Source organism: Solanum tuberosum, unplaced genomic scaffold, assembly GCF_000226075.1.
Source record: "Solanum tuberosum cultivar DM 1-3 516 R44 unplaced genomic scaffold, SolTub_3.0 scf00002, whole genome shotgun sequence".
In the NCBI taxonomy this organism is placed as follows: Eukaryota; Viridiplantae; Streptophyta; class Magnoliopsida; order Solanales; family Solanaceae; genus Solanum; species Solanum tuberosum.
Window position 1 is genome coordinate 612,059 of NW_006238928.1, and position 19,595 is coordinate 631,653.

General features: G+C 35.0%; 1 protein-coding gene across 1 annotated transcript; it reads right to left on the reverse strand.

Moving 5' to 3' along the window:
* Positions 1 to 1,265: 1,265 nt before the first annotated feature.
* LOC102584870 (rho GTPase-activating protein REN1) lies at positions 1,266 to 18,401 on the reverse strand. Its single transcript, XM_006338018.2, has 23 exons — positions 18,199 to 18,401; positions 17,959 to 18,060; positions 17,806 to 17,871; positions 17,225 to 17,261; positions 15,860 to 15,936; positions 13,435 to 13,505; positions 13,254 to 13,332; positions 12,108 to 12,252; positions 11,537 to 11,656; positions 9,787 to 9,864; positions 9,227 to 9,282; positions 9,066 to 9,135; positions 8,300 to 8,384; positions 6,394 to 6,637; positions 5,866 to 6,072; positions 5,206 to 5,493; positions 4,917 to 4,966; positions 4,547 to 4,607; positions 4,336 to 4,419; positions 3,632 to 3,736; positions 3,386 to 3,555; positions 2,532 to 2,676; positions 1,266 to 2,040 (listed from the first exon to the last, which is right to left on the reverse strand). Exons 2-23 carry the CDS (start codon positions 17,989 to 17,991, stop codon positions 1,717 to 1,719), a joined length of 2,595 nt encoding a protein of 864 aa, XP_006338080.1. The 5' UTR covers positions 17,992 to 18,060; positions 18,199 to 18,401; the 3' UTR covers positions 1,266 to 1,716.
* Between the last annotated feature and the right edge of the window lie 1,194 nt (positions 18,402 to 19,595).

Consider the following 19,595-nt stretch of genomic DNA (forward strand, 5'->3'; position numbering starts at 1 on the left):
TTTCTTGTTTGAAAAAATGGTTGGTAATGCAGAAATTTCTAACACAAAGAATGGTGAAAAATTGTTTACTATTGTTGAACAATTTGATTTGAGGGAATGAAAGGTTAGTATTAACTATTTTATTCTAACCATTAGACAAGAATTTGTTATACGCGGGTACATATACTAGTTGGTAGTTAAAGTAAAAGTGCATTGCAATATAATTTACATATACTCGATGTTTATATCAATTCAATAGATGCATGACATGTGTTTATACGTAGATTTTTAGTATTTAATATGTACTGGTTAATTCACATACATTCGATTTCTTTTCATTAACTCATATAACTATTATAAATTTATATGTTTTGACGTAAACATTCTTTATATAAATTTGTATTTACTAATTGTGTATCAATTGGTTTGTTTTGTATGCGACTTTTGTGTATCTAAAATTTCAGAGGGATGGGAGCATATTATGTTCTCTACTTTCATGTTTCAATTACTTTTGCTAATACTTTGGCTTACATGGACATTACATTAAACTTTCGAGTAATTTTATTTATACACTCGAATTATGACTTGTTTCAATTGAGCATTTAATCACATTAAGTATTCTTGTTAGATACTTTTGGTTTGAATCTTGAGTTTTTTTTTACGTGCATTCTCGTAAAATATGTCATATGCTTTAATTATACCTTAGATTTCTGTTCCAAAGTTCAATTGTTGTGGTTCCAACTTCATACCATTAAATAAGAATAAAGAAAAAAGAGAATAAGAAAGAAGCAACAATAATATTGGTCAATTTAATGCAGTTTTTTTATTATGATTTGATGACTAATCCTTTAGTTTAACTCCACAGTTCAAACATCAGGATTTTTAATTTGAAATGTGTAGTTCGAACTTCAATTCGTATTCCTGTTAGGATAAGGAGACAAAACTTATACGATTTGAGAAAGCTTACTTAGTTGCAAAATGCAAATCCTCATTGATATATATATTAAGAAGATGATGATATAGAAGTACAGAAGTACACACCGCCTTTTTTGACCGTTGGCCAAGGGTGTTTAGATTGACTTATTTTACGTACCTTTGGGAGTTTTGGGGATTTTGCTTCTTTGTTCTGAACTAGAAAGTATATGGCTGGTTAGTGGGATATTAAAAACGGCATATAGGTAAGGATACATGTCTTCATACACTGTACCCTCCCTAGACCTCGCTTGTGGGACTACACTGGGTATGTTGTTGTATAGTCAAGAATAAATTGATAGCAGCAACAGAGAGTGAAGTAATATTAGGGTTACTTAATTAAACATGTCCTAATAAAAAACTTATCCAACATTTTATACAATTGAATGGCACCAAAATTTTCTTATCTTAGTTTAATCAGCAAACTATCTGATAGCTTTAATCTGCTAAATCAGATGATTAGATTTCTACTTACCACATACCTATACAAAAGGATTGATTTCATTTCCAGACAATCACAATGAAGAACTTCAGCTCAGTAGCGCTTCACAGCCACTCAACATCTCCTCATAGGATAGATGACCTGTATGTATTGGGCACCATGGAATTTCAGCTAGCCAAGATTGGCATCAGCAACCAATTCTCGAGGCACCAATCAAGGTCCTATACGACAAGCATGTTCACCATCTTCCACTCTCAGTCTAACGCGTATCTGAAAGTTGTGTGACATACAACAAACTAGGGAAGTCAAAAAGTGACTAGGCATCATCTAGAGTTTGTCCTTGGAGGGACTACAGCTTGACCTTTCTCTGTATTTGGGAGGCTATCTGATTTTACTTTGTCCAAATTTGGATGGACTTCCTTTTTTGTTCCTTGATCTGGATGCTGAAGTGATTGACCATCATCCAGTCTATTCTTTTCTGATGTTTGACTTCGAGATGCTTGAACCTTTCCGTTGTTTTTGACAGGCTGATCAGACTGGTTTTTGTCTAGGTGTTGGAGTTCACTTGCAATTTGGGTACGACGTTCTTTCAAGAAGTTGAGCCTGTTTGTCAGCTTTGATAATGCTGATGTTGTAGTATTAGCTCCCTGTCAATCAAAGATGTCTATTACATTTCGTAGACCCTAAAGATATATATAGGATCTTATAAGCTCTTTTTTTTTTAAAAAAGAAGGCAAAAGAATATAGGATTGAACAGCCTCGATACAATTGGTATACATGATTTATGCCAGATACTGATGTTATGTGCTAAAAGATCTTTTGTCAAATGCACAATTAGTCGGTGAATCCCTCTAGAAAGAATCCTTTTTAACTCCCTCTCAGCCAAACAAAACATGTTCAATGATCTTAAAGTGTCTGAGCAAGGCAGCATAAACAAGTAGAATGCGTGAGCTGATACGAAGAAGAGAGGAGAAAAGCATAGGCAAGCTTTAGTTCATATTTCTCACCAAAACCATCTTAAACTACGAAAATTTCAATAATTTGCCTCAACTTGAAAGTTGAGACTCAGCTTTTGTTTTTTATGCCCACAGGAAAAAGGAATAGAAGCTTAAACTTCCAGATAAACCATAAAACTTGCCTCATTCCTAGAAGTAGATTTTCTAATACTGGCTGAAGCAGCCCTGCTCATCTCCGCTTCCACAGAAGAGTTGGCGCTTTGTGATGAATCTGCCTGCTTACTAGCTTCATACTTACTAGTTTCCATATCCTTATGTTTATCCTTGCTGCACCAAGATTGAGATGGTGAAGGATAAGAGACAAAACTAGACAAGATTCCAATAGAATAACAATGGCAAAGTGGCTCATTGTATTAGAAGCATCAAAACTCCATGAAACTTCAACTTATCGACTTAAGTCTCCTACACAAGCAGCAGTGTAGAAACAAGAGCATCCTTGAATTTTAACTTAGACAAGAGGGAAACAGCATATCAAAATCATTCATTTTCTTTCCTTATCTTTTCATTGATATGAATAGTGTGGTAGTGATAACAATCTATAACTTGAACTGAAGCAGTATTGTACCATGTACATTTTTTTTTGATGAAGATGTTATATTAGCAGGGCATCAAGTGGATGCCGATAGTTACATAAGAGTGTCCTGGTTAGCTCGTGAGAACAAAAACTCCTTTTCTAAAACTGGGAGCTAACCAGAAAGCAAAAAATGGTTTCTAAACCATAGTGAGGGAGCTGATAAAATCTATAAGGGAAATTATATCATTTACAGGGGATAGATTGCTCCAACAAAATAAGTTAAAAAGACAAAAAGACTTCAAACTACTGCTAGGAGTTGAGATGCCATCAAAACATCTGAGATTCCTTTCCTTCCAAATACACCGAAAAATGCATGCGGGAATCATCTGCCAGGTCTTCTTGATGGAAAGTATTGTACCATGGCCACACAACATAAACAGGAAGAAGCAACACAATAATTACCTTTTTCCCTGATTATTTAGACTTTCCTGTGGTTGATTGCCCGAGTCGGCACGAAGTTTGGAATTTTGTTCGCGTTGTTTACTAAGATGCAATCCAAGATCATCAGCCCTCTGTTTCAGATTGTTGACATCTGCCTCTGCCTGAGCAATCTCCTGAAGTTCATTCTTCATCTATACCATAAAGAAAATTATAGTTCTAGCATAAGCAAGCCACACCATAAATAGGCAAAGTTGAAAGAAAACTGACCATCCCATCTATACTGGAAGAGGCAGGTAATTTGCCTTCAAGTCCAGCTTCCAGAAGTATCCTTAATTCCCTCTCCCTCTGTAGTTGTTCCTGAAGCCTTGTTACCTGGTCACGCCAACAATTTCATTGCATTCATTTATAAAATTGGAGATGGGAATAATTAAGCTTCTATGTTCTAAGGACAGTTGGAATATATAAAGAAAAAGAACAAACAAGTCTATATCAACCGCTGAGTTTTACATGTTTGGTTTATGATTCCAGTCAACAAGCAAGCGAAGTACTTTTGTGGATCTACTCCACAGTGCATCGTGTGGAGATGTTTTGAGGACAAACAACCACTCTTTACTGTAATAGGTGTTTTTGAATTATTGAATTAACTGTTAGCCCACACCCTTGTGAGTTTTTCAATAATCCATACTTGTAGCAAGGAAATATTGTAACTCCTCCACCAAGTGAGTAAACAATTTACTATAAATATTAAGGATATATTTTTTCCTTGAAGGGTTTAGCAATGGCACCAGCAAATAAGAGAACACATACTGTAGTCCAGCATAACCGTAAACTAAAAAAAGTTAAGAAGCAAAGAGAAAATCAGCTCAAATGCGCGGAAGTTCAAGAAACTTTAAGAAGGAATGAGAAGTAAAAAGTTCAATGCGCACCCAATGAAAAACAACAAGAGGAAAAGAAAGGAGTAAACCACATACATCTTTTTCAAGTGTCAGACGACGCACATGCAAAGCATCTTTTCGCTTCTCCAAACTTTCTTGCAAAAGGGCATTACCTTTGGCCTATAATGAAGAGATACGTGCAGCACAAAGACCAAATATAGAAAGGTAAACGTAAAATTAGGGAAAAGGTAATTCAGAAGTGAAAACTGATAAGACTTCTCAAGTAAAACGATCTTATAACATGTACCTCCTCTTGAATCCTAGTTTGCAAGTCAGCTTTAATGGCCTCAAGCCTCTGGATTTCATCTCTAAAAACAAGTTCAAACACAACAGTTACCAGAATGGTAAAATCCATCTAAAATAATTTAGAACAGTAGACACTTTTTTAGGCAGGATCAAATGTGCTTGGGTTTAGGAATCATAGGTCAGAGTGCAAGTGCTGTTTGCATGATCATATTTGATATTTGAGTTCTCTTCCTCTATGTAGTAAGGATATATATATACATGCAACATAATTGTTCTACCACTGTTTTCATTTAGTAGTTGTGCTTTCTCTTGAATATCTTGGTTGGCCATCATTATAAGGAATTTTAACTCTTGATAGATGCATCACTTACTCTTCATCAAAGGGGATTTCAATTGATTCCATGGAGAGGTTCTTCTTGGCCTAAACTCAAAAAATGAAAAACCAAGAAATGAGATGTCAGAAAATATGCCAATATTCTAGTCATAAAAGAAGTAAAAAGTCCAAACAAGGATGTCCAAGTTTGATTGGTTTAAATAGTGCTAAATTAAGCAACAAACATGTATGGGCAATGATATGGCCAACGCAAAACACAGTGGCAAATAAGAAAGCTAGTTACAGTCTGAGCTAACTGTCAGCCAAAGGTATACAATAGTACTCACAGGAGTACGCCCCCAGATAGCAGGTCGTCGAACACTGCGTAGAGGTCCATTTAACATATTCGTTGACTTTTGAGAATTAGATGTTTCAATCTGTCCAGGTCCTACTTGTTCAACAGATTCATTTCCTTGTGCTCTCGAATTTTCACAACTTGGAGGCGGAACACTCTCACCCCCTTTATTGACATCATTCTGAACAGAAGTTTGAGGTAGACTTCTCGGTGAGCTTCCAGTAGTTTTGACGACGTCCACTTCAGTAGTCTTTAAACTAGTTTTAGAAACTTGAGAGCTCTGCATAATTAGTCGTGATATATGTGAGCTCCAGCTTAGGCCAGGAATGAATGGAATGTACTAAAATGTCCTTTAAGCTTGTGGTCTAGAACATGCCATGTGAAAAATTAGAATTAAAGAGATGCCAAAAAATGAAATGTATTCTTTATGAAACGGACTAAAAAGGAAAGTAGGGCAAACAAATTGAAACGGCGAGTAATATCTTAACAAGCACAAGTTTCAATGATCACTGTAGAAGCTAAATATACTGCTGCACCTGAGTGAAAGGGTAAAGTAGGAAAGAGGGACTAGAAAGTTCCAGCATCATGCAACACAGTGCTTGACAAAAGAAGACGGATGAGCATAAAACAGTGAAGACAATGAAGAAAGAACCTTATTACTATCTTCACTTTCGCCAACTTCATGGGTTGTTGTACAGGAATCATGATCAGAATCATCAATATCAGCGTGAGAGCCCTCTTCCGCATCATCATCTTCATCTTCTTCATCATAGCTGTAATCATCATCAGTAAATTCTTCTCCACTCTCGGTTCCACTACCATCTGAGTCAGAGTATAATTCAGGCGATACAGAGCCTTCCTGCAAAGATTATAAACATTTACTTAAAGAGGAAAGAATTGGAGGGCTATATAGAAGATTTCATTGTCTTCTCACTATCTCAGAGAAATAGAAATATATCCCAGCACTCTGAGGTTCCAGATGAACCAAAAATGTTACCCCTTAACATAACGTCAGGGGCAGAAGCAACTAGGGAAGTACAGAACTGAGGATGATGAGGTAGACCATACCCCGAACAATTTTATCATACTCCTCTAACAATGTGATGATGATGGCTTAATGTATAATTCAGGTGCCGAAGCAACTAGGGAAATACAGAACTGAAGATGACATAAACTATACCCCAAATAATTTATCATACTCCTCTAGCAATGTGATGACAATGGCTTGAGCATGGTTAGCTGCAGCAGCTGCCTGCAGAAGTTGAACAGAGCTATCACCACTCATAGCAAAGTCATTTCCTAGCTCACAGTCTCCAGCTAGAAGTGGGCGAAGAAGTAAAGGTGCCATGCAAGCTGCCACTGCTGACGTGCTCATTCTATTTTGAGTTTTATTGGAAACCACAGTTTGCATCATCATAAGAATCCTGATGGACATCAGAAGAAAGCATCACATGAGAACTAAAAAATTGTTCAGCAGCCCAGAAGAAGCTAAGTCAAATTTTAGAGCTTCTATAAGCATAAGGGGAAAAAGTCACTGCAGTGATTAAGCAACCTTACTAAAAGAGAAAATACTAGCTTATTCAATTTTTTACTTAAACTGACAAAATTTTATTTGGTCTATAGGCATTTAAATGCAGCTAGTTCACCCACAATACAGTAATTTAAATCTCTGTCAACAATTTTGCATCAAAGAACTTCCTATGTCCTATCTCCTCATTAGTAGAGTCTGAACTGAAATCTGTGAGAAGAACTCCATCCTCTTGTTCACAAAGGAAATAGTGGTACATTGTCGCCACCTCCAATTTTCAGAATCATTTTCTAACCACTGATAACATGTATGCCTCCCTCTTTTTTCCAATACTTTTTCGGATATCACGTCACCTTTAGAATTCAATTCATTTGAGTTGTTGATGTAGTCTGGATTTGATACTAGTCAGAATCCTTTTCCTTCAAGATCAAAATTTTGTAACAACAACCATCTCCGATGACAGTTGAAGTCCAGACATATCGGCTAAAACTCATATACTACTAAATGCCCATTGACCTAACATCAGAAAGACTGCAATTCATCTATTTCCCTTTCTGAACATGATTGGCTTTAACTTTGGACGGAAACTAGTGGAAATCAAAACATCTCCTAATATGAGACCCTCACACAAGCAGTAATCCTCAATGTTTGGATAACTCACTCCATGATGATATCGATGGATCCAACTCCGAAATCTTCTCCACCAAGCACATTTCTGGAAACAAAAATCTATCCTTGTACCATCTTTTGACACCAAGTGGCAGATTCTTCCATACTAATTTGATGGAAATCGCCTTCTAGAGATAAGGCTGGTCAAGATGACGCCTCCTATATGATCTAGCTGAATCCAATTTAATCCGCTTTACTTTTTTATGCAACATAAACTAGGATTCGTTACTCAATATGATCAGATGTCATTGCGAGAACTGTTGCAAATTATCTTGTTTACTGTTGATTTTAGAGATGAGAAGCTTCTCCCTTTGTGAGAACTTAACCAGCAGGTTTTGCACCAAATGTAAGAGTTACCACTTAGGACATTTTGTACCAAGAATTGTAAAAATTAACCAAGTGAAATATGAAAAATCTTCTGTCCAAAAAAAAAAACAAAGAAAAGATACATCAAAGCACATAAGCAAAAATATCGAGAGGTCCTTTTATTATATTTGGAAATGCAATACACAATTGGCAATCTTCTAGCCAACATTCAATCAATTATTCAAAACCTCCAAAACAGAAAAGATTTAGCAAATCTGACAGCATGAATAGATGCAAAGATATCTCAACGTGTGTGTTTGTGTTGTTATGCACAAACACATACATAGAGCTAACTGAAATTATCTGCTAGAAAATGAAATGTTCAGACCAAAAATCACCATACTATCAATACCCAAAAAAAATGGGTGGGGGGGAGGGGGGGCAGTGCACAAAACATCTTCACATCTATGCAGGGTACAGGGAAGGATACTGATAATACCAATTGATTTAAATGAGTACACTGGATCCAGAGAACTGTGTCACAGACAAAATCAAAATAACATGAACAGTAAGAATCACAAACCTCTGCAGCAAACGACGGTTTGGTTCTGGAAATGTCTCCAATATAGCTGTATGCATAGCATTGACTCTAATGCCTCGCTCAGTTCCTATCAGTAATTACAAAAGTATTTTAACAGATATACTTACAAGCTGACAAATCTTCCAACTTTTATCTTTGACGGAAATGTATAAATATCCTATCTTGTGATGAAAGCCACAGAAACACTTTAGGTAGTCCAAGATTCTTGTTGGCCAACATTCATGCTAGGATAAAACTTATATGATCATAGTTTTCCAACCATTTTTTCTATCTTCTTCACCCTGACTCACAATAAAGTTTAAGACCAAATTGACAAGCAGCTTTCATGAAGTCATAGGTGTCAAACAAACTCTATGCATAAATATGTATATTTCATTTTGTGCCTGTTGAAAAGAAATTGGATAAGCATGACTAGGAATTCGCTTTAGTACATAAATCTAATAGATAGTTGCTTCGTATGGAAGGGTGGCAGTAAAGACATGGATCACAGGACTCGTGAATCACAGAAAAGAGTTGAGAGTCTCGTGGTGAGTGGTTATTACTGTCAAAGGGGCTCTAGCAAATATTTCATCAAGAGAAATGGACCATGCATGTTATGCTATTGAATGAATAAAGTATATCTATACAACTCTACAAATCCTGGAGTAGTGATACTAAACGTATCCTTCTTTCTTCTATAAGAACTAACTTAAATCATGTAAGGAAAAGAGGCAATCTAAAAGGACCCAACATAAGACAATAAACTTACTAAATGCTTCCAAAAGGGCATTGCAGCAAGATGCAGGAACTGGAGATGATGGCAACTCCCGCAGAATATACTGCAGAAATAAAGATGATTAGCAAGTTCCGAAAGTAATTTCATACAAACAATCTTATATAAACCCTATACTTCTGTTTTGAAGAATATACCTTCACACAATCAGCAATAACATGTGCATCCTCATCTGTACAAAAGTCAGTTTTACCTGGATTAAGAGAACAAAAGTTTGTTACTTATTGTAAGGCAAGTGAACTACACAAGAGACACTTGTACAAGTTTCCCCTCAAATGAGGAAAAGAAGTAAAAGATTTTTGACAGGTAAATGATCTTTCACAGCCATTATATCAGAACATATTATTTACTTAGCTAATAACAATCTGATGTCATTTGAGAATTGCATCTCATCTATCATAATTCAGTTGCATCTGAAAAGAGGAAACCACTTAAACACACATAGAAAAAGCAACTCAGCCAAATCTACAGCTCTATAAAGCTCACTATGAGACTTAACAACATTGTTGTGCACCACTAGGAGTAAGCTTATTATATATAGAGAGAGAAAGGAGTAAGCTTATTATTGCAACTTTTGAAGAGTAATGAAGTCTAGTCACCAGTGGCAAAATGTAAACTTTTTCAGCAGATACTTGGGGTATCAACACCTAGTAAACAATAACAAAAATGAAATCCTCTCAATTTAAAGGTAACAGACCCTGTTCATATTCCCGTATTCGTTGCTCAACATCATCAACGTCTGCTGCTTGCCGCAGGATGCCTTCAGTTCTAATCCCTGGAAGAAATTGTATAAGATCAGTACCATTCGATGAGAATGCAAGACATAAATAAATGAACAGTCCACAAAATGAGAAGTATTAATTTTCTTTGACAAAAAATGAGAAGTATCAATTGAAAGAAGGTTAGAGATAAATAGAAGTTCTCCAAAAGCATATTTTTTTAAAATCAATTAGAGCATGAAAGTAGAGAGTAGTTTGTAGACCATTTATCTTCTAGCTAAACTTATTCATTATCAAAGACCACTTGAAATCACATCAAAGCAAAAGAAGAAGTACAGTAGGAAGAAGCACTGTCCTTACAAGTAAATGATGTTCATTTTTTTTACATAAGAAGAATCGGGAAGCATGGTGTTCATATTAAAACCGTAAAAAAACAATTTGACTATAAATCTCTTCTATCGCAATATTTGGTCCATTTTACTTCTACAAACTCAACTTGACTGATTCTCAGACTTCTATTTACACAACTTGACTGGTTCTCAGCCTTAAATTGGACATAGAAAAATTCTCTTACTGAAATTGGCTTTGGAAACCAAAAGAATTTTTCAGAAACAGCCCAATTCGAAACAGTTTTTTCCATTTTACAAACTGCATTTTGGCCCCCCTTTAGTGCTGAAAGCATTTAGTAGCAGAAAGAAACTTTTAGTTGGTTCTAACCTAATACTTTAGGCTTTTAATGATTTAATCGATAAAACTGCTAACCAGAATCAAATCCAGACACATATTTTTCCAAAACCCAACTCTGAAACTATTTCTCCCTAACCAAAATCTGAATAGCACTTCAGATATAACATAAAAAGTATACAAGTTACAAACTTTTCCAACCCTTTTCCTTCTTTTTTGTATTTCCACACCCTCGAGGAGAATAAATCATGTTCCTACTTACCCTCCAAACGACTCAAACCTCCAACTTATCCTCCACACGACTCGAACCTCCAACTTACCAGTTGGCAGTGGATGAAAACTACTACCTCTTCGAAAATCTTAGTCCAAGATTCCATTCTTCGACTCTTAGAAATTGAAACTTCAAGAAAGAGGGAATATTAATTTTAAGTTTTGACATTTTATATCAATGTTGAAGACTAGAATCAGTTTGAAAAGCAACCTACTGGCGTAATCGATACAGATATCACAACCACCTAGTAACATGGGACAATATATAAATAACAACAACAACAACATGCACCGAGTAATCCCACAGGTGTTAGTTTGGGGAGATTAGGATATACGCAGACCTTACCCCCACCATTGTGGAGTAGAGAGACCGTTTCCGATAGAACCTCGGCTCAAAACAAAGCAATGGGACAATAGGCAAATCTCATAGAAAAATAGACTTCTGCAGTGAATGGGAATGTGCAGCTGGGGTCCACCTACATTGGTCTTTCATTTCCTATAGAGTATAACAACTATGAATCCTCTAACTGAACAATCTCAAACATACCCATGTGGCAAAATTAGATACTGAAAACAATGCATCTGATTTGATGAAAATGGATACTGGATCTCCTCATTCTTAAGCAAGAATATGCACTTGGGAATAATCCCCACTGAGAACTGATCCTTTACAGATGAAAGAAGTATTTGGAATTTGAAGCTGGATGCATAAGAAAGTAACATATTACAGAAGCAGCCATCCCATAGTTATTTGACACAGTAAAAGAAGCTTACCATGCTCTTCTACAAATCTCAGGGCTTTCTCCAAAAAAGATGGAGTTCCATCAATATCTTCCAGAGCAAGTAAAACTGGCCGACCAATTACCATGGACTTCACAGGCTGTCTATCATTAGCTACGAAGGCAAAATGAAATTAAAAAAGGTTGAAAATTAGATCCATGAAAAGTATATAATGTTAAACGACAATTACACATCAGGCAACGGCAATAGCAAGATAAAGACCAGTATGATGCATAAGCCATTGTAGTAACTGAGTTATTTGGTAGGCCAGTCAGATTTCGGACTTCCTGAGAACAGAGCTCATAAGCTTTCTAAAAACAACTTCTCTACTTAAAAACTGTGACATATATTTACCACAGAAATAGAGATGTATACCTAACACTCATTAAAGTTGTACATACATATAGAAAAACAGAAACAGCTTGACTATTTTGCGTTCGTAAAAGAAGTTCCTTATTAATCAAAATTAGTAAAGTTTCGTTGCAAGTAGATTCACATTTTATTCCTCGACCTGCAATATGCATACCAGATGCTGGCCATTTAGAACAGATTAGTGAGAACTTACATTGCTCAAGTGAAACATCATCAGCATTGGCCTGATCATTCCTAAATATTCCATTTTGGCCCATTACAAGGGCGGCACTAGGTGCATTTGCCAATGCCTCCTCAAGTGCAGTTTTCCACTCGAGTAAATCCTCTGATGTTTCCGCCTATGACATCAAAGCTCTTAGATTATATTAAGGTTTATACTTTACAGAAACAGATTCCTAGAATGCCAAGGATAATCATGATGATACAATGCAACAATGAAAACAGCAAAAAGAAAGTTGAGTGAACCCATTTAGAAAGCAATGGGCATCCAAAAGAACTTTTAGAGTCGTTAATTCATTATTATCATGATACAGAAAAATAAAATATATGCCTTAGGCATGGAGAGCTACCAAGGACATGCATGTATAAACATGAGAATCAATAAGGACACTAACTGCGACATACAATGTGAAAAGCAATTGGTATTCCCTTCGTCCTATTTTATGTGAAGGTGTTACTCTTTGGGAAGTCAAATAGTTTTTTCTTCGACTACAGTTTTCTCAAACTTCCTTTAAATATTTTAAATAATCAGCTATTTTGACTTGTAGAACTTTTCGTGTAGTTCTCAAATATGTTAACTTTTTTTTTTTTTTAAATGTAGAATCTATACACAAATACTAAGTCAAAATTAAGTGTTTTGACCCTCGTACTCTGATAACATAAATTGGAATAGAGGGAGTAACTAAAAAGCTTCTTTGCAAGCTGGTTACCACTCTGCCTTTGAGCTCGAAACTACTAATTAGGTGATTATTAATTGGGGCAACTTGAGGGAATGTTTACAATTCTCAAATAAAATGAAGAAAACTAATAAATTTGTAACATTCTAGGTATGCTTGAATATATTATTGGCAACGAAACAAATAAACTCAAGCTTTCAACTTATAATGTACTCAAAATAGTATCTATATTTCAGATTTATTTGTGAATTGTTAATCATCGTTAGATTTTAAAACGGTAAAAGTTACACAATTGAGCATAAACCAGTAAGGAGAATGATTTTCTTTTGTATAATGAGTCGTATAGGAAAATGAAAACTCAATTTAAGGATGACAATAAGCAACAGAAGAATGATAAAACTGTTTAAGACAGAAAACAAAAGAGCGATCAGAAATAATGGCACCTTGAGTGTGAAAGCTCGCCCATCACGACCATCAGGAAATAGCACAGTCAACAGTTTCTTGTCTTCTTTGACAACCACACTGAATATTCATGGAAAAACATAGAATTATTCACCATTTTGGTGTTACTTGTCAAAAGGAAGCCACTCTACGAACTATCTTAAGCATAGATACTAAGCCAACCTGCCTGAACTGTTGAGATCAATACCACCCAGGGTTAAATTCACTTCACTTCCCTTTAGAGGAGTAGCATTCTGAAAAGAATCAGTCAAGGACATAAATTCATCAAGAAAAAATTAAATAAGTCAAAGGGACCATTGAGTACTCAAGATGATGCATTTTGAAGTATCAGATAATCGGTAACAAATAAGATTCATGGACTTATCAAAAACAAATAGGAGTTAGGAAAATATTCACATTTAGCTAATACTATTGATGGAAGATATTAAATGAACTGATCGAATATAAACTCACTGATTTCATCAACCAAATGCTTTTTCAAAACTAGATGCTACACTATGAACCTGAATAGGATTCAAAGGTATAATTTCTTAATTAGTCGATCTCTATGACAAGAGAGTACATATTTTAAGGGAAATATGTAAATTCAAACTAAGCTAAATCGAGGAAGAAATTTGTTCTGATTGCTTATGCTTCAATCTACACTAGCAAATCTTAGGAGGAATACAAAATATATCATAGCAAGTGAAAGTGATAGCATCCATGGAAGCTCTACTCCATTATAGGGCAAGATGAAGCTTTAGAAGCTCCGAGGAGCCAAGGAGGCCCATGACAAGGTCTCAAACCAAGGAGTTCAACGACAAAGCTAAATGGGCTTCAATCGCAAATCCAAATGTTTCTTGCTGGGGAAGAAGAGCTCAAACCCAAGGGAGATGAATTGTTCAAATGCTACAACTATTTGGCGGCCCAAGTTGAATTCCAAGAGGAGAAATATTGGGGTCCAAAATTCAGTTTTGAAGAGGTCCAAACTGGTGCCCAAAATCAGCCCAAAAGGAGGCCAATTTCAGCCCTTAAGTGGAGCTGAAACGAGCAGCCCAATCAAGACCAAACGAGGCTCAAAATTCACGACTAAGAGAACAAAATAGGCATTAGTTCAGCCACAAATATTAGGGTCGTTTCTAGCTTTGCCACCAAGCTAGGATTTCATTTTCCTACGTTCTAGATTATTCTTTTAGGGTTTTATTAGGGATGGAGGCTACGTTGCTTTCTCCTATAAATAGGAGTATTTTTTCAATCATTAGGAACACATTACATTGAGATTAATAATATTTTGGAAGTTCTTTTGAATCTTCATGACATGCACTTTGGGAATTTATCAACAACCTTTACTAGTGTCATAGTTCAAGGTATAAGGTAATTTCTTCCAGCTGTATCTTTGATTGCTTTTAGGTATTTGTTAAAGGCAACTAGTTTCTACATACTAATTGCTGTCCTAAGTTACTCAAAAGGTAAATCCAAATCTATCATTCTGATTCGTTTTCTCAAGTCTCATAAATCTATATATTGTTACTTGGATCTTGTCAAAGCTTTAGAACATGGCGTTCTAGGGAATTCTTGGATTGTTCCTTCAATTTCCCAAATCTTTATTTCTAGTTTTAAAATTCTTTTCTATTTTTGCTTCTGCACTTCTAAATATTCAATTCTACATTTGGGATATCCCTAACCTCATTGTTATCAAAAACATTTTTTTCCGAAACCATCTTTGTATTTAAATGCTCAAAAGTATAAGTAAGTCATTCATTTGCTATATGTTGCAAACAAGAACTGTGATCAGTATTCACACAAGGGAAAGAGTGAGTCATTCAAGAATGCAATTTCAAGGTCGAAGATGAATTGTAGATGCTAGCTGGATGCTAAAAAGCTCGGAAGGACGAAAGAAATCCTGACAAATTGAAAAAGAGGGGATCTGATTTGAGCATGTTAAGTCAAATGAAGGATATACATAAGATTGTTCAAACATTGCTTTGAAATTTTGACGGCTAAGCTATGTGAAGGGAAACCATCCCCGGCGGTTAAAAGAGCACGAAATTAGAATGAAAGGTTTACCTATTTCAAAAAGAAAAGAACGAAAGGTTTACTACCACATTAGTTTATGCAATGGGATCTGGCTTAATTCGTGATTAGTCAAACCCGTAATTCATTTCTGGCATGTCTTCAGTAGCCCGAGAGTACTGATGTTAATCGAATTTACATCCATAAGTAGTTGGAGAGCCCGATAGTGATGATGTTAATTTTAGCTACATCCATAAGTACTTGATCCGTCTTCATTACAAAATGACAAATTTGGCAAGGGGGCTAACCGGTGTATAATTCATCCTTTCTTTTTCATGCTTTTTGGATAGCTTTCAACATGGCAAGCACCTCATTGGAGCTCATTTAGATACTACTCTCCCATGTAATATATATGTAGAGTGATATCCAAATCACGAATCACTCTAACAAGTTAGAATAACCAAGAAGATATACTACAGGATTCAATAAACCATGATATGATAATTGGCAAATACTTGCATAATAAGCGAGTAAGTAACTTAGGTTCTACTAGGTAGTAAGGAATGATGGGTTCGGTATACAACATCAAACTTACAGGATCAGTTCTGTAGAAGACCAATGAGGTACGAGTTAGAATGAACCACCTCTTCTTCCATGATGTCCATCCAATTCCTACATGCAATAGATATCACAAATATCAACAAAATCCCAAGTTTTATACAAGTAAAAAATATCTATTTTTCTTCTTGCTTTCTGATAAAGATATGAAATATGTTGAGTATACGCCTGAAACTCCAGATTCCTGTTCTTTTTTAACTAGAAATTAGCAAATAAGTAATGGACACATGTAATACAAGACAATAAAGCATATCTGACAGCACACAAAAGCAAATAGAACCACAAAAGTAGCTAAAAATATTTGTCAAGAGAGATCAAGAAAGCAAACCATAAAAAAGAACAGAAAAAAGTGTTGTTACTTTCCTCAAAAGAATTTATGTTCTGCATAAAATTACAGTAAAAACATCTTTTCTAACTAATGGAAAATGAGCTGAGAGAACTGCACATCAAATGGTAACATGAAAGATATTCACAAATAACTATAATCAAAGATCATGCATGGCAACCCAATTTATCTTTGCTGCAAATACATGACATAATCATTCTTATTTGTAGGAGAGTTGACTTCAAATCTGTCGTGGTCGTTTGAAAGCAGAAACTATTTGGTTTGTGGAAGGTGTTTTATTTGCTTTTTTTATTCTTTTTGTGCTTCAGAAGGAAGAATAATAGAAACTGAACTATCACAGATCCTTTTCTTTCCTCTCTTCTTTTTGGGATCTTACTGAACACATTATTAAGTTTTCTAATGGGTATAAACAGATCTGTGCCGCACAAAACACTAGAAAGTTAAAGTTACCTATTTCAAAAAAAAAAAAAAAACACTAGAAAGTACACACTTTCCTTCAGTTATTATACCATCTTCTGGCCTACAATTATAGCTTGTAATACTGAGTTCCTACCCCCTCGTTTAGATGCCAAGACAAAAAACCAAAATGTTTCTTACAACTTTTTTTTTGATAACCGAGAAAGCCATCTGTGACCCGCCCTTTGGACCAATCACAGTCTTCTAAATTGGGTGGATAATGGGCCCGCCCCTCTACCCTTCTCCACTTAAATACCGGGCTTCGCTTTGCATGGTGTGGGGCATGAACCTGCGACCTAAACCACAAATCCTCCACCTTTTGGGGCCAAAATGCTTCTTACAACTATATAGTAAACATGTGATGTTATAGAATTTTAGTGCAATTACAAAAAAGAAAAAACTTATGATTCAAAAGAAGAAACATGACACTGGAAATAGGAAACACAAGTGTGAAAGTGGGAGATAAAAACAAGAGAAGAGAAATCACATTCCACTTTGCAACTCTATCCAAAAAATTATAGCATAGAAGAGAAGACAAACCTTTTGATGATAAAAACAAGTTACCGCTTCTGTAGACCTGCCAAGACCAAATTTTTATCTTCAGTCAACTCCATCACTATCTTCTTTAGAATGCATATCATCCACAATCTCTAAATTTACTCAACTATTTAGACAAATATCAAATGCATGGAGATGGAAAATTGTTTTAGGTAAAACTGCAGAACAGAGTGAACTTTTAACCTGAGGAAGCAGATCACTCTCTTAAGTAGCCAAATTGTAAAGAATCAATTTTGTTTTTGACAAGCAGGTTACACTCCAAAACATGACATCTCTCACACAAAAAAAACTAATAGTATAGAAACAGTCATTTATCAAAAGTTTGTCGACCAATCACAAGATGAAATACATGTTCTCAGCTTGTATCCCATTCTTTATTGCTATTACTACATGTCATTATACAAAAAAAAAAGTGACTTTTATCAAATCTAAGTATGATTTTTTTTCAAGCATTTTATGAAAAATAAGGAAAAGGGGTAAAGGGTCTTCACTAATTTATGCACCATTAGACAAGAGATTAAGAACGATGAATCAAAATGCTAAACATCAATAAACCAACTGACCTTATTTCCACCACGAACTTGATCATTAGCCCCAGGTGGTGGAGGAGGTTGATTCACCCCTTCAACCTGATTATTAAACAAAAAATATGAAAAAAACAAGAGACAATCACAGTAAACACATACAGAACAACAATGAAATGAAAATTCAAGAACCTTAGAAGCATCAGCGCTGCGATTAGTTGTCATGATGTAATTACAAATAACATTCGTCAATCTTGATCAACCACACAAAATAATCAAAATAAAAAAAAGTTCCTGCATTTGGGGAAAAAGAATGAATGAATCAGTAATCAAACCAGACCCATCGACAATGTACCTCAAAAAAGTTCAAGAAAACGATGATTACGAGGTAGATATGCAATTTAAAGATGTGGGATCAAAGCAAAATGTCACCTTTTCAAAGAAAACCCATTGGAAAAGGAGACAAGTAAATGTTGTTTGTTGTAAAAAAAAATTCCCTTTTTGATTGAGAGTAAAGTTGGAAAGTGGAGAAGATTGGGTAACGGAAAACCGAGAGTCAAGCAAAGGAATTAGTGTAGGAGAAGTTAGAGAGAGAAAGAGGCAAATTTGTTCATCTCAACGCCAACTTTGTGTGTCTCTGTTATTCCTCAAATTGAGCGGGGGGGACATAAGACCTTTTCTTTTTTCTTACACGTCGACCTTATGTCTCTCTATTTTCTTACTCCGTCTGTTTCAATTTACGTGATATTTTTTATTTTTTGAAAATCAAACAATTTAAGTTTGATCAATAATTTACGTATCTTCAAATTTTTAGAATTGAAATTTATGTATTTATAAACTACGTAAAAAGTACTATAAGTCACCATAATTGACGATTCAAAAAGATGTATGAAAAATTTACAGTCAAAGATAGATTTGTTTGAATCTCGTAATCCGAAAAGTGACACATAAATTGGAGCGAAAGGAGTACATTTTTTTTATTTTTTCACATTTCTCTAATGTTTTACACATATTCTTTTGGAGGGAAAATAATGGTTTTTATTTTTGGTTTTGTTTTGACCCTTGTTTGGTTAATAGTTGTAAGTTGTGTTTGAGGGTAACGAGGTTGTGATAGTTCAGATATGTGAAGATAATATATTATATACAGTTGTTTTAGTAAATGTTAGTTATAAAGAGTATAAGGGAAAGAGGTGATTAGGTAGAATATGACACGTTTACCGCTTATAGAGGAAATTGTCTTGGATATATAGAAAGATATGGAGGTCGAGGATAATATTAGAAGGTTAGTGGTAGTCTAGCGTTGTCTAATTTCCTTCTCAGTATTGTTGTTTTTACTGTCTTACTATCTTATTTTTCGATTTTAGTATTTCATATTGTTACTTTGGCTTTAGTATTTGTTTTACATACTCAATTTTTTAATATGATTTATCTATCGAGAACGGTCTCAAAGTTACTCACACCATCCTTCCTAGACCTACTCGTTATTGTTGACTTGTAGTTCTACTTTGTTTTGCCCCTTGTTTGGGTAATACTTTATAGTTTGTTTTGCCCCCTTCTTGGGTTAATAGTTTGTTTGTTTTTTCTTGTTTTTTTGCGTGTGAAAAGTGAAAAATGAAAAATGAAGGTTTTTCGATTAAATTAGAATCTTATACTTAATTAGTATGAACGTGCAATTACAATTAAAAGCAATTGACATAGTTTAACAAATAATACTATTGCTTACAAGTTTAGAACGAGATACTATTGACTAATAACTTGTAATTGTTTTGTTCATTAATCTTTCGTAATATTGTTCTTGTATCATGTTATTATTGTGATTTATATATTTT

Excerpts from the sequence above, each read along its gene's own strand:
- LOC102584870 (XM_006338018.2), bottom strand. The coding sequence starts at position 17,991 with ATGACAACTAATCGCAGCGCTGATGCTTCTAAG. Across the intron at positions 8,385-9,065 it reads TGCCCTTTTGGAAGCATTTA|GAACTGAGCGAGGCATTAGA; the intron begins GTAAGTTTATTG and ends AATTACTGATAG. Across the intron at positions 6,073-6,393 it reads AGTATGATAAATTATTTGGG|GAAGGCTCTGTATCGCCTGA; the intron begins GTATAGTTTATG and ends TAATCTTTGCAG.